Genomic DNA, 15,283 nt, shown 5'->3' on the forward strand with positions numbered 1-15,283 from the left:
ACATACAAAGACAATGATTTAAGAGCAAACCAAATTATTAACAGCATTTATCCCTGATGTTCTGTATCTTCCATAACTGACAACAATATTCCTTCATACATGCTCTTCTAGAACTCATCACTCCTGCTTTCCTGGTGGCTCAGTGGTGAAGAATATGCCTGCAGTGCAGGAGACCTGGGTTCTATCCCTGGTCACAAAGAGCCCCTGGAGAAGAGAATGGCAACCCACTCCAGCATTCTTGCCTGAAGAATGCCATGGTCAGAGGAGCCTGGTGGGTTACAGTCCACGGGGTTGCAGAGAGTCAGACACGACTGCACAACTAACACACATACACACACACACAATCAAGAGGGAGAATCTGTCTGTGTTCCCTGCTCTTGAACCTGGAGAGGCTGGCATGACTGCTTGAATAATAACACTGTGTGGTTTCCAAGGCTAGGTCATAAAAAGCGATCTATACCTGGCTTTCTCTCTCTGTTGGGACCCCTGCCGTTGGCGCCCCGGGGTACCACGTAAGCAGTCCAGCTATCGTGAACACACCACACTGGAGAGATCACAGAGACCGAGAGGGGTGCCAGACAAGGCCCAGCTATCCCTGCTGTTTGAGCTCTCCTAGCCTGGACATCAGCCTGGACATCAGACACAGGGGTGAGCGCCTTCAGAAGACTGCAGATGAGAGATCCAAAGCGAGAACCATTGAACTGAGCCAATTCCCAGAACTCTTAGAGGATAATAAAATGGTCACTGTTGTTTTAAACTACTACGTTTCAGGAAGGTCCCTTATGAGCAATGGGCAGAAACCAGAGTAGAACGTGTTGGGAAGAAGAGGGGGAAGCTATGCTTGTTATTTTACATATACTTTTCTATTGCTTGAATTCTTTTCTATTCAACAACTTCATAAGCAAAAATTTTTTTAAAGTCCTAGATCTCCCACTGTTTAGGTTTAAAAAAAGGTTGGGGCGGGGGGGGGGGCAGGAATCTTCTATCCTTAGAAGACAGTTAACCTAAACTTCCTACGCATCATCTACTCTAACCATTCTTAACTACTGTCATTACTACCAGCATTCTATAGCAAAAATATTTGTGAGGCACTTAAGACTCAGCAATCTATCAAGTGCTAACTGCTATTTTTAAGAGTGCATCTGAGAAATTACTGAGCCAAGAACAACTCAGGTATAGTACTGAAATCTCAGTACTGAAAACTCAGGGTTGAGGCCTCCTTTTGATCCTATCAAAACCAAACCATGAACTTCCTAGAGTCTATGTGGATAATATGTAGTCAACATTGGTTGGATGAATGAGCCATAATAAATGATCTATGAAAATTAAAGGAGGAAAGAAAAAAATGGCAGACATAGATGAGCCAACAGGAGACCCAAGGACTTTATACTCCAACTAAGAATCCAATCCATACACACGAAATGAAAACCAATATATTTAAAATGTGATATACTTACAAGTAAACACAAAAAAATTATATACACTAGTAACTGAGTGTACAAGTGCAGCTTATATATGGAGAAAATGAACTGGTCTGAGCATGACAAGGTTCACATGAAAAGGTCTCCTCAGAAAGAAGGCTTTAAGTAGGTCTTATTAAGAACATTTAAACTGGCAAGATAAGCACATACAAACATATTAAGCAGAGAAAGAAGTATGTATCAAGAAATAAAGGCTGAAACATACAGCAGAAAGAAAGGTAATTTGCTTGACTCTAACAGAGAAAACATCTTTAAGAAATAAGAAAACAGAATGCTAGTAAGGGAGGGAAGAAAATGTTAGAAAACCTTAAAAAAAAGAAAAACCAAGGATTAAAAACAGGAACATAACACAATTCGAACTAAGGTACTTCTTCAACGACTGGATGAAAAGAGCTTGATGACAGTTATTCCAACAAGACTGTGCACCAGGCAATAGCGGAGGGAAGAGGCAGGCAGGCCAGCTCCACTGCTGCAATCATCTCAGCGAGCAGGGGTGAGGGTGGCAACCACGGGTGTAAAAAGGACGAGAGTCATCTACGAGACGTGAGGAGGGAAAAGTCAGCAGAACACTGCAGATGTATTAGATGCGGAGGAGGGAGAGCAGTCTGAAAAGGGAAAGTACTAAAGGGGTGATTTAAAGGTTTCAGACGTAGGAACTCTTAAAACCAGAGGTAATTTTTAACAAGAAAGGAAAAAGACAATGGAAGGAAGACGACCTGGATAGAAGGAATCTTAACTAGAAGGAAATAGGCATTTGTATCAAATGCAACTAAGGCCTACAAATGTATAATTGAGGAAACAAATCACCAAAAAATAAGTTAGGAAGGGACTACTTTCAACATATGAGAATTCTATTTACAGGAGAGAAGTAAATACCACAGACACAGAAGCAGAGCCAACTAATAAAAAAGATGTCTTAAATCTGTGCCCACCACTGTCCTAAGCACTTTACAACACTTCTTGAAGCACTCACAACAATCCTATAATTTAAGTACTATCATTTACTTCCAACGTACAGATGGAGAAACTGAGACAAAGCAAGGATTTATTAAAGTTACAGAGTAAGTCATGGAGGCCAGACTTACACCTAAACAGTCTGGCTCCTAAGCCCAAGTTCTCAACGAGCTCAATATCCTAGGATTATTTAAAACTCTGAGAATGATGACAGATCCCCCCAAAAATGAGGAATTAAAGCTGTGAGAGCAAAATTTCAAGAGCTGGTTGCTATACAAAAAGGCATACTATGAAAAAATCTTGTTTAATAGATATAGGAGAGATTTAAAAGGAAAAAAAAGGCGGGGGGAAGACTGCTTTAAGAGTTGGAATGTGAAAATACAAAAGTTTAAAAAATGAACTGATGATATAACCATTAAAGGCTCGATGTTTGGGCATAATACTAATCATTAAGCATAACAACTAGAAAAAACACCTTGCTTAATCAGAACACATCCCACATCACAATGTATATATGCCACATCTTCTTAATCCATTTATCTGTCAATAGACATTTAAGTTGTTTTCATGTCTTGGCTATTATAAACAATACTGCTATGAACATTGGAAGTCACCTTTTATTAAGGCTAATACCACTGGGTGCTCTACACCAGGAGGATTAAACTCATCTTTGTAACTCAGAGTATCTATCTATGTACTGCTAGACCCGACATGTTTAATTGAATACCCTCTTCAATCCCTACAACAGAGTCCTCCTGCATCCTACTCACCAACGCCACAGAACAGGAACGCACATCTAACTCATGGTCATGCAATGCATTCCGATTTCTCTCTCGCCAAGAGAATTTAAAGAAATATTAGGAGGTAAGCTTTAGCTGAAGGAAAAGAGCAGTTCAAAATCAGTAACATAGCATACCAAATGCACCTGCAAGTCAGAGTTATGAAGAAGCAGAAACTGAAAAACTATAGCAAGGCAAACAGAAGTGGAAGGGAGAAATGGGAAAGGCAGAAGCAGCAGACACGGAAAGAGGGCAAGACAAGGAACCATAAAACCCCAAAATGAGGCAGAGACAGTCGCTTCTCAGATCCTGACAGTTCCCCCAGCTGTACAAGGTCTAGTTGTTCTTTATCAACCGAAAAGAACCGGATCCCTACCACAACCTCTCCTTCAAGCCAAACAATTCCTGATTAAAGCACTATTTTTTTTTTTAGAATGCACATAAAGACAATATAAAAAGCTGGCAACAGATAAATCCAAAGGAAAAAAAAAAAATTGAATCAGGAAGAAAGTGAAATCTTGGATAGCCAGTAAGTTTTCTAAATATGAATCTGACTTATCAGGAAGAACCAACAATATTTACCATATTCTTACCAATGAAACAAACTAAAATTTAATTGATGTTTTCAAAGCAAATATCAGTGGGGACCAAAAAACTGTCTCAAATCCACAAGAGAGAAAAACCACATGATACATCTTTTCTATCAACATATTTGCAAATATTTTGTAAGCCTGTTTAAAGGAGACCTTTGTTGTTCGAGGTCTGTAATAATCAGTGATACGTTCGATTAATAGCCTCATTTTTGAAGACAGGCTTTATAACTCACACAGCTGATAAAGGGGAGGTAAAGGCCAGCTCCTTAACTAGTCTTTAACCTGATGGTTCTTTCTTGTACCTAGACTAACAAAAGTATCTTTACCACTTTTTTCCTTCTAAAGGTATTTTCTCTGAAAACAATCTTTGAACCTTCTTTGAAGAGAGTTCCTTTGTAACAAATCCAAATAAAACTAAAACATGAGCTCACAATCAATTAACCCAACCAGTTTGCTTCAACACCGTCAGGGACTGGACTAACGTTAGAATAACTGATTTTATTTACCCAATACTGATTCTAGCATACATCCTCTGTGGCAAGAAATATCACTTAAGCCTTGAATGCATTTAAATCATACACATTTGATTTACATAAATTTTTAATATTGTTACCTTTTACTAAAAAAGTTTAACAGGTACTGATATTAAAAATCTTCAATTAAGAAAAGCTTGCCAATTTTAAAATTCTTATAAAAAAGTTTAATTGGAATTTTCCATAAAAACTTTCAAGACATGCCAAAAGAATTTCCAAACTACAAAAGGCAAGAGTGAAATTACTGATCCAATAATTGGTCTCTTTCTTCTTAGTTATACTGACAAAACAACAAAATTTACGAATAAAGAGGAATCATTCAATCTCTGGGGTGACAGAAGAGGTCTGCATCTTGACTGGTGGTGGTTACAGAATCCACACGTGTGATAAAATGGCAAAGACCTACACAAAGACACACACACACACAGTACCAATGTCAATTTCCTGGTTTTAATACTGCACAAAAGTTATGGAAGATGTAACCAGTAGGGGAAACTGGGTGAAAGGTACAGGGCCCTATTTTTCAACTGCCTATGAACCTGTAATTATTTAAAGATTAAAAATAAACAAGTAAATGAATAGCTTTTAATCAATGACAACAAAAACACTATATATATATATCAAAAAATTAACCTAAATCCCCTATTCAACAGACTGGAAAACTGAGACCTAACCAGGTAATACAAACTTTCATTGTCAGTAACAGAGTAAAGGCACTTAACTGAAATGCTGTCAACTAAAAAACATAAAATGAGAAGTAACCAATCGCTTGCAGTCATTAACAATATTCTGTTTAACCAAAGATGATCAGGTTGGCTGATGTCTGTGTTGCATTAAAATGCAACCAATATTTTTTTAATTATTACATTTTATTGAAGGAAGAAACTTTTTCTGAGGGGAAAAAAAAACTCAAAGACAAATTTATATTTAACCTTAGAACTTGCACATCTGAAGCAAAGTGAGTTTACTGAAAAGCAGGACACAGTATTCCAAATAAGATCATGCCATCTTTACAAAGAGGTCATCCTCAGACAACAAAGTGTACAACTATTCCTGTCCTGAATGGCTCTAAACAGCTATAATATAAAACTAAACATAGGCTGGCTACTTTTCATTCCAGAAAATGGAATTTTCAACCAGATAAAGTTAATACTTAGAATAGCTACTTTCAAGTTCCCCATAGTTAACAATTATGTTCCATGAAGGCAAATGCTGGCTAAATTGGTGGTTGCAAACTACAGTCATAATATAGCCTCCTACAAAAGTTACATTCTAAAGTCTCAACTGATACCTTACCTGTCACCCTGCTTCCTCTAGACAAGGATCTTGGATAACATTTATCCTTATGAGACTCAGTTCGGTAAATACAAGTCATTCTTTCTCCTCCTTGAGAGAAATGGGATACAGATATAAATCACCATATATGTATCATCTTCCACTTTGGAAAATCAACTTGAAGCAGTGGAGGCACCCAAACTCAAGTATAAACATCAGTAGGTAAATAAAACAGATGTCTGTCTAAAACATGGCTTCAGATCATATAAAGCAAGTATTCAACTGTCCCAATTGCAATGTAAAGAAAATACATTACCTGAAATGGAATAAGAATTCAGATTTTGGGGGTGGAATGCGGGGGGTGGGGAGGGAAAGAAAACTACACAAAGTTAATAGGTCTTTACTGAAGTAATGAGACAACAAGTCAGATTAACGGGGGGAAATTTAGAAACTTAAGCATGTATTAACGGGGTTAGGAAAGTGAATTTTAAAATCGTATCCTGAATTAGGCAATAATTTAACTGGTATTACTTTTTATTTTGGGAGAAAAAATAGAAGGCACAGCAATAGACTATGGAAGCATAAACATATCTGTAATACTTTAAAGGTCACAATTCTTTACTTCTGAAGACATTATAACAGCTGCTGCTCTCACAAATGAACACCCAACCCTCCCGTCTATGCTAAAGAGGTTTGTTTGGCATTGATCGCTAAGGCCCATAGGGTCTGGGATTGGTAATGATAAAATATAAGGCAGGAACCAGAGCATAAAATACCTGGTATAATACGATATAGTTAACATTTACCATATGCTGACATCATTCTAAGAGCTCACAATAATCCTATGAAGCAAGGACTAGTTCTTCCCATTCAACAGGTGAGAAAACTGAAGCACAGATTAAATGATCTGCCTAAGGTCACACAGCTAGGATGGGGCAGGGCCAAGATGTGGCACAGGTGGAATGGTAATATGCCTTTACCTGAGGGCTAAGGAGCCAAGTAAGGATTATAAGCCAAGTAATGACTAACAAATTCACATATTATTTTACCAAGATCTCTCAGGTGGAAGTGCATAAGGACAAAAGAAAAAAAAAACAAACCTGAAACCCGAAGACGAATTAAGAGAGGGATGTGGAAAGACAGAAAGGACGAAGGCCTGAATTAAGGGAGTAGCAATAGAACGAAAACAAGTGGATAGATAGATACAAAGGAGAAAAATTCAGCCTGACTTCATGATTAGAAAAGGGAGAGTGAGGATGAGTCTAAGCCTTCACTGACCAGGCCCAAACCAACAGCTGCACATTTTAATGATCCTGTTACTTTATCAAAATCTTAAAGCAGAAAGGTTTAGCATTAAATCATCCTCTTCTCAACAACAGCACAGCACCTGACTTTCTCCTCTTTTAAAAATGTAACTATATAACTTAAAATTACTGTCACCTGGCAACTCCACACTAATTGTTTAATATGCAGACAGTAAAGAGGGCTATAAAACCACACACAGACCATCACTGAGCATGGACAGAGAAGCTACAGAGTATGTGAAATTTAGCAAGCATTCTTATATTTAGCACCCTAAATTTAAGGAAAATCTAAACGCCCTTTAAACGGATTAGAATCATTTCAGCACTTAGAAGGGGCCTGCAGACAACTCTTTTGAGATTCAAAAAAAGTAAAACAACTCATAACTTCAAAGTTAAATCAATTATGTTTTTTCTCTTCTGCCTGTAAATTAAAAAACCCACTATCTTTATAGTCTTAAGTCAAAGATCTATAAAATTTACATTTTGAAAAAATGTACTATAATGTACAAACATACTATAACATACAATGAAAAAATGTACTGAAAAAACTTACTATAACTTCAACCTTATTACCACTGTAAAGTAAAAACAACATAAAGCCAGGCCCTTCCAGTAACTAAATGCTCTTGGAAAGTGTCCAAAACAATGTTAGTAAATTTCCAATTCATTTCATCTAAGATCAACAAAAACAAGTTATCTAAAACAGTGGATTATACTTAAATAGGCTCTAACTAAAAGTTTTACATGACCGAATCACTCAGCAAAAAATCTTTGTACTTTTTACTTAGGATGGTACCTAAGACCAGTAAGTAACAGGATTGGGGGGGGGGGGGGGGGGGTTGCTGCATCTAGAAATTTAATCACATATTACTTAATATTATCTTGAGAAATTTTTCAATACCACTAGCTTTCTTTTGGAGAGAAGCAGACTTTGGCAGAATCTGCAAAAATCATCATTTGCAGTAATACTAAAAATCTCCATAACTTCTATAATGTGGACAAACATGTGGTGTGCAAACTCTGATTCCAAGCTTGAGTTTTTTAAAGCTTGTTACTTGTGGTTCAGATTTCTTTTTTATGGGTTGTATGTCTGATAGGTATATACTAATTTCATACAAAAACAAACATAAAGGTGCTTTATATATGTGAATGTACATATATGACACTTCAGATAAGCTGTGATTTATATACATGAATATACATATAAGACACTTCAGACAAGCTGTGATTTCCACTCAAAGAGCTTTTTTATAAAGTTCTAGTAAATTGAGAAGTAAAAGCCAACAGTTAAAAGAATAATCTAGCCAAACAGCAAAGGGAGCTATAAAATTTAACCTGGAAGTAAAAAAAAAACCTAAATAAAGCAGATACACAAAAGGAAAAACTCCAGCACACTTTCACTGAGCTTGTTAAAGTTTATCTATAAATGTTAACCTTTTTTAAAAGTTGAGGAGTATACCAATTTTCATTTGTGAAAAGTGACATCCTAGGATAAATTTCTAGTTCCTAAGAAAAATAAGTTTAAAGATCTGCATACAAAAATACCAGAAAAACTGCAAAATAGAAAAAGCAAACATGATTTCACAGGAAACATGGAACCCACCTGAAACATTAAAAGTGGGATGGACTCACTAAAATGAACAAAAGATCCAAAATGAACAAATTAAGCATAAATACTCCCAGTGTGTTTAACATCTTCAGCAACAAGCAATGCCATCCAATCAATACTTGCTACAAAAACTGCCATAAACTGATTACTTTTTTTTCAAACCATGAAACAAGGAAAGGTTTGTTGCAATATATTTGTAACTTACCAATACTGAGCTGTTAAGTTTCTATCAGATGCTTGAACTAAGGATCTGTGCTAAGAAGACTGAAATCTATTCAGACAGCAGTGAAAAATGAAGCCTCACTAAAGACATTCAAGATAAAGCTGACCCCTAAAGGCTCCTTGGTGCACATTTGCAACCACAGTATTCACAGCACGCAGCACACTAAACTAGCAACAGATTGGTTAAAAACAGTTTGAATTTTCAACTTCTCATTACACAGGCAACATTTTTAGAAGCAATCATATTAAATAAATGTGTCCTTCACAGTTACCGGATGAAATTTTAAGCTGGACAGGCACCAATGCCCTGATTTTCTACTTTTTTCGTAAACCATATGACTTCCACATGCTGAGACTGTTTTATGCTTTAACCTGCGGTAAAGGCTTTACATCATTTTAATGCTCAGTGCCTAAAATGCAACAGAATCATCCCATCGAATGCAAGGAATATATTTGGCTTCAACCAAACCACTAGTCAGAAAAAGTTTAATGAATGCTTTTCTCAGTAAGTACCTTTGCATTTCCATAGAATAAAACAAAATCTGAGGTGAGGGTAGGGGGAAGAGAATATATTCTTATATTTTAAAGTTTTCCAACTCTAAACAAACATTTTAGTTTTTTATTTATAAAACAATCATTGAACATTTAAAGACAGTGTCTAGCAGAATATTTTTCAGCAGAAAAGCACTGTTATACGCAGTTATATAGGATATTTCTCCAGTTTTTGCAAAGGTAATATTTCAGGCTAAAATAGAAGATTAAAACAAATAATTCTGGAAATTCTAGCCAATAACAAACTAAAAACTCAGCTTTGTATCAACATACTGTATATCCTAAGTTTGAGATTTAGAAAAAACACAACCTTTTTTTTTCCTATTCGGGTTAATCTAAATAAATATGCTACCTCATACTTATAAGTCAGCTTCTCTGTGTAAATGACCAACCACAGAAATTTCAAACCATAGGTTATAAAACATACCATATAATTACATACGATGTAACTTCCAGTTTTTATAGTAACTAAGGTCCTTTACTGATAGGTTCAAGAATTGATAAGCCAAATACGTAAATATATTAAATTCTCAGCAGTCGAAAAGACAAATTATGCCAATTTCTTTATTTAAAAGTCCATTATACTAAATATACGTGACAAAACAATGGTTATTGAAAAACTTACATTTCCGGGTGAAAGAAGTACAAATTATATTATCTTAATTCTTCTGTTGTAATGTTTTTAAATATTAAAGACTGTGAGAAACAAGGGATGTTGCAATCCTCTTCCCTTTGTAACTCCAATTGAAACTCGGGGGGAAAAAAATCAGAATTCAAATTTCCCAACCTTGACTTACACACTTAATTCAACTAGATCTAACTCAGCTGTGCAATTTTAAAATAAGTTTAACGCAAAGCACTACAACCTTGATGTGATAATTACCTGCGGAATAAATGCAAATTAAAAACAAATGCAGGTCCTCTTCATCGAAAGATGCATCTTACAGCAAAACCACTAAAAGCACAACCCCATAGAACCAACTAAAGAAACGGGCACAGGAGGCAGCATGTCCATCAAAGAGAAACGTACCATGCCAAAACAGAAACGAAGCGCTGAAGGGAGGTGGGGAAGGCAGGCAGGCAGGCAGGCAGGCAGAGACGGCAGAGGTTTCTACACCTGCAGGATCCCATAGAAATTAACTAGTCACATCACTCTACCCTACATGCTACGTAAGATTTTTAAAGCTTCAGGGTAAATAAAAACGGTAATCACTCTATACCATCATTCAACTTCACATAGTATAGTATTTGTAATGCCAACTGCATTCTCCCCTTCACTCACCCAATGTTTCCTCTCGCTTCCATACCAGCTTTCAGCCAAATGCGAGACAGAACAGGGTGGGGTAGACGAAAAATACAAGCTGCGCCTTTTAGCGACTCCCCACGCACCCCCCAACAATTTCCAACAGTTTTTCCTACTACGAAAATAAGTCACCCAACCACAGGATACACAACAGTCATTCCGTGTCTTCAGGAGACACACAGGGTCGCGTATACAAGTGGGCACTCCCGACCCCCACCCCTCCGCCCCCGAATCTTAAGTAACGTTTCATCTATGGAAGGCGAAGACGACCAACGAGACCTACTGTTTCGGGGTGAGGATGGGTGGAGGACTCCTTTCCAAGTAGCCCCAATAGTGTAACCAAAACACAGTTCCGGAATAAAATATTAAGAACACTTTTCCTTTCCCACCTAGCTACCGACTTGAGGATGCAAAAAGCCATCTCCACCGCACCTCATCTCTCCGAGGCGCCTGCCCTGAGTATGGGGTGGAGGTGGGTCCCGGGAGACGGGGAGGAGGAGTGTGAGCCGCCGATGGGACACGAACGAGTTGCTCCCCGCGGCCACTCCGCGCTGCTCCGCTAGCCCAGAGGTCCCGGAGCCGCACCTCGCGCACGCCTCTCCGCCCAGGCCCAGCTGAAAGCTCCGACTCCGGCTCTCGAACTTCCTCTCCAGAGACATGTATTCAAGGCTAACCCATCGCCCGAGCGCACGTCACCCAGTTTCAAACACAGCTCTGCACCCCAAACAAACCCACGCACCTCAAATTCCCCTCCACAGTTTCCCAAACTCCAAACTGGAGACCCCACCTCCAGGATTCAAACCTTCCGCCCACTGGGGAGGCAACCAGGGGATAAGAGTTGGGAGCACCCGACGCCTTTCGATTACCGCCCCCACAAACTGCCCCACCCCAGACCCTGCGTTCGGGTCACCCACTCGAAACCCCCCGCTTCCTTCCTCCTCTCAGTTGGGCCGCTTAAGAGACCCATCCCCAACCCACTCACTTACTCGCCCCAACCCCCCCCCCCCCCAAAAAAAAGTGAAGAGAAAGAAGTGAGGAAAGAGACCGAAGAGACTTGAGGCTTCCAAACCACTCGACTCACCTCAGAAAGCTTGCTGAGTTCTCTCCGCCCGGCACAGCCCCCTCCCCAACGTCCCGGTACGAAGGGCTGAGGTCTGAGGTAGGGAGGAGGGGAAAGCGGGAGGGGGAGGGGTGTCTTCCGCGTGGGGCGCCCGTCGGGAGGGGTCTGGGGAGGGGTTGAGGCCGGCGCAGGAAGAGGAGAAGGGGGAGGGGAGGCCCCTATCTCCCAGTCTCCCCCTGAAAAACCTCCCTTGTCTCAATCACATCAGACTGACTGTCTTTGTCTGGCTGACAACCGCCATATTGATATCAACAGCCCCGCTCCCACCTGCTGCCACCGGGCGGCCCTGGGAGTTGTAGTTTTTGTCTCCCTTGAGTAAAGGCGCGGGACTCTGCGTCCAGAGGCCCCAGGGAACTACAGCTCCCGGCAAGTACCGCGCCCGTGAGCCTTCCCACAGGGAGGAGGGGAAAGGGGCGCCAGAGCCGTAGGGACTACACATCCCAGAATACCATGGATTCTGGGCCCAGATGAGGGACATGATATCATGCTGGCGTGAAGAAGGAGGATGAATTGGCGGCGCGGATGAATTTGAGCTGACGGAAGGAGGCGTTCTAAGAGGAAAGAGAGGAAAAGGAAAGATGACCACGGTTCCCATGATTCACGCAGAGATGACTACATTTCCCATGATGCGCCGGGAAAGGGGCGTAGGAAAGAAAGACTGCATGTCCCGCGATGCTCTCGGCCGGCCCGTGGCGGAGATTGAACCGGAAGACGCTTTCTGGGTTTGAGAAGTCGAGGAACTGCTACTGACCAGCCAAAAGTCCAGCATGAAACTGGTGAGTCTCCGCTCTTAGATCGGAGGGCATATCCTTTTGAAATTTGTCGTTTCCACCTTGGGAAGGGAACCGTCGCGGATGAGGGATGGCAGGGAACTAGAAGGTGGGGTGAAGCCAGGAAAGGTGATGTTTGTTGTTGAGTTTGAATTCCAACTCAGACCCTTCACAACTGCTAGATGTAATTCATCCCTTGGCGCGGCCCTTTGGTTAGATAAGAGATTGAATCTTGTCACCTTTCTTCACATACGAACCAAGGTTGAGCTTTATGAACCAGGTTTGATTTGTTTCTCGGCTGCCACGTGAGTGTAATAATTGGTACACTTCTTTCCACGGGATTGACACTTGATTAAGCGTTCCTTTTTACAGTTGTTGAGAAGGTTTGGTAACATGAACGGAGTTTAGAAAATTCTAGGCGGATCTTAATCTCCTATTTAATTCTCTGTTATAGACTCTTAACTGCCCTTGATCATTCAAAGGAAGTCGAAGTCAGAGTGTGATCTTGGATGGTTTGAGTCTTAAATTCTGTATAAGATGGGTTGAGAGGAACTGTTACATGGCGTTACAGTCTAGAGCTGTAGGGACTGTGTGAGCTAAGGTTATGTGGAGCATGCCAGGATACCTGGAAAAATTTTGCAATACACAACTCAGACGCTTGGCTTATAGGAAAGCTGCTCAGGCTTTTGTTTTGAGCCATTTTATTCTCAGTGTGCACAGATTTAACTAATTTACTCCAACTAATTAATTGGAATTATTTTGAGTAGAGAAGGTGTGAGATGCTGTTTCTCAGGCTTTAAAAGTCATGTTCCTGCAGCCAGGTATTGTCAGGCTTTACTTTCTGAAGTTTTTGAGGAAAAACAAAAGATTTCTCTTAATTATTTGAGCATGCTTTTGCAAAGTCCGTGTGTATGTCCCCACACACGGTACAGGCATATATACCATGCACAGTGTCAGCTGTTCTTTGAGATGTCAGAGAACATAAGAAAAGTGGATTCAGTTCCAAAACTATCTCTATCTAAAGCTGTTTCTGTTAGGAGAAGGGCACACAGTTCAGTAAACCTTGAGAGTATCAATTTGCTTTTGGGTCAGTTTTCCAAACATTTCAAAATGCAGAATTGAAAGTCACTACCCTTGTCTTAAAGAAGCATGCAATCTAATGAAGAAGATACAAAGTAATGAAAAAGTTATAGTTCACCTGCATCTGGGTGAACAGAGTGGTCATGTTCAGGGTTTGGGGATTGAGAGGATACTGGGGGTGTGTGGGGAGTCAGATACAGCTCCTTTGGAAAGGTAGTTCTTGAACTGATAAGAAGGTCTAGTGGGCTCCAGCCTTCCTTGAAGAGGGTTCAGCTGATAGAAGCGAAAGAGTTTGGCACCTAAATGGTAGAAACACAGACCATGTTTCGTCAATAAAAGATAAATCATGGTTCATGTGTGTGAAGGCAGGCAAGTGGGAAGCAGGTTTCTTTTCCTATAACAACTCATTTGCTGAGGGTATCAGAGTTAGGTTTTAATTTACATATACTTTGGTTTGCATATAAAATTCTCCTGCTTACTGTATTTAGAGATGTGAAAACGTGGAAAAAGTAGAAACTTTTTTTTTCCTTTAAGAACCATAAAATGCCTCAGAGGAAGAGAAATTATTCTTTCTATACCTCTTTATTGTTCATCCACCTAATAACTAAAACTCATTTGGTACTTGATGATTTATAATGCAGGAGTATCTTTCAACACAGCAAAGTGGTTTCAGAAACATTGACAGCAAGTTAGACTTCTTTTTTGTCACGCTTCCCGTACAGTTGGGCTTTCCAGGTGGTGCTAGTAATGAAGAATCCGCCTACCAGTGCAGGCAACTCGAGAGATGCGGGTTCGATGCCTGGGTCACGAAGATCCCCTGGAGTAGGAAATGGCAGCCCACTCCAGTATTCTTGCCTGGAAAATTCCCTGGGCAGAGGAGCCTGGTGGCCTACAGTCCATGAGATTGCAAAGATTTGGACACGACTGAGAGTGACTAACACTTTCATTTTTTCTTTGTGATATCAGGCAACTTTATTTGAGGAAAATTCATCTTCAATTAATCAGGACAATTTTGAAAAGAACAGGAAAATTAGAAACATATCTTCTAAATTAGCATGTTTTAGAGCCTATTCTCCTTTTAGTATCGATTGAGCCTAACTGGGTATACCCTGATGGCCAAATTCAGCAAAGCATAGAAAATTGAACTCACCAGGGTCTTTAACAAAAGACTTTGGGAGCCACCCCCCCCCCCCACCTCCTCGCAAAAAAAACCAAATTCATCGACAGAAATCAAGTTTGAAACATCATGGCTAGGAATTTAGTCATTCAAATAGGCGAATGTTAAAGTGAATAAAATAACTAGCGGTTCAAAAACGCATCATTTTTCATACTTCCTATAGATAGTCCCAGAGCTGGAGAGAATCTTCTCGTTTATTCAGTCAACAAGGATGACTGAAACCACAGTATACCCGTGGCATTCAAAGTTTTAATACTTTCCATTTTGACTCTTGAATTTGACCCCAAGGATTGATCACATGAAATTATTTGTAATTTTGCTGAGACGAAAGTTTGAATGTGATTTTAAGATAAATGATAATCCTTAGTGAAATGAGCCTGATTGCCTCAGAATCCAGGACTCTCTGCAGTTCTGTTGCTCTCTTGTTAACGATCTGAAAGAAAGGTCACTTAAACACTCGTTCTGTGCTGTACTCTGAGTTTGATGGAGAAAATTATATGCTGTAGTTGTATTTATGAATTTAAAACCTCA

At 39.7% G+C, this 15,283-nt stretch overlaps 2 protein-coding genes across 11 annotated transcripts in view; one reads left to right on the forward strand and one right to left on the reverse strand.

The window, feature by feature from the left end:
• The window catches only part of HMBOX1 (homeobox containing 1), a 214,433-nt gene extending 202,447 nt beyond the window's left edge, over nucleotides 1-11,986 (reverse strand). For all 9 annotated transcript variants that reach the window (XM_061132691.1, XM_061132687.1, XM_061132690.1 and 6 more), the window contains exon 1: nucleotides 11,687-11,986. The gene's annotated coding sequence lies outside the window, so the exon portion shown is untranslated. The remainder of the gene's footprint in view (nucleotides 1-11,686) is intronic.
• Nucleotides 11,987-12,220: 234 nt separating this feature from the next.
• INTS9 (integrator complex subunit 9) overlaps nucleotides 12,221-15,283 on the forward strand; it is a 125,925-nt gene continuing 122,862 nt past the window's right edge. Inside the window, exon 1 of one of the 2 annotated variants that reach the window (XM_061132684.1) lies at nucleotides 12,221-12,501. Coding sequence is in view for 1 of the 2 variants with exons in the window: in XM_061132683.1 (XP_060988666.1) it covers nucleotides 12,493-12,501 (9 nt within the window). In the remaining variant the exon portion in view is untranslated. The remainder of the gene's footprint in view (nucleotides 12,502-15,283) is intronic. The other variant, XM_061132683.1, reaches the window with a different exon arrangement.

The sequence above is a fragment of the Dama dama genome, chromosome 29, assembly GCF_033118175.1.
Source record: "Dama dama isolate Ldn47 chromosome 29, ASM3311817v1, whole genome shotgun sequence".
Taxonomy (NCBI): Eukaryota; Metazoa; Chordata; class Mammalia; order Artiodactyla; family Cervidae; genus Dama; species Dama dama.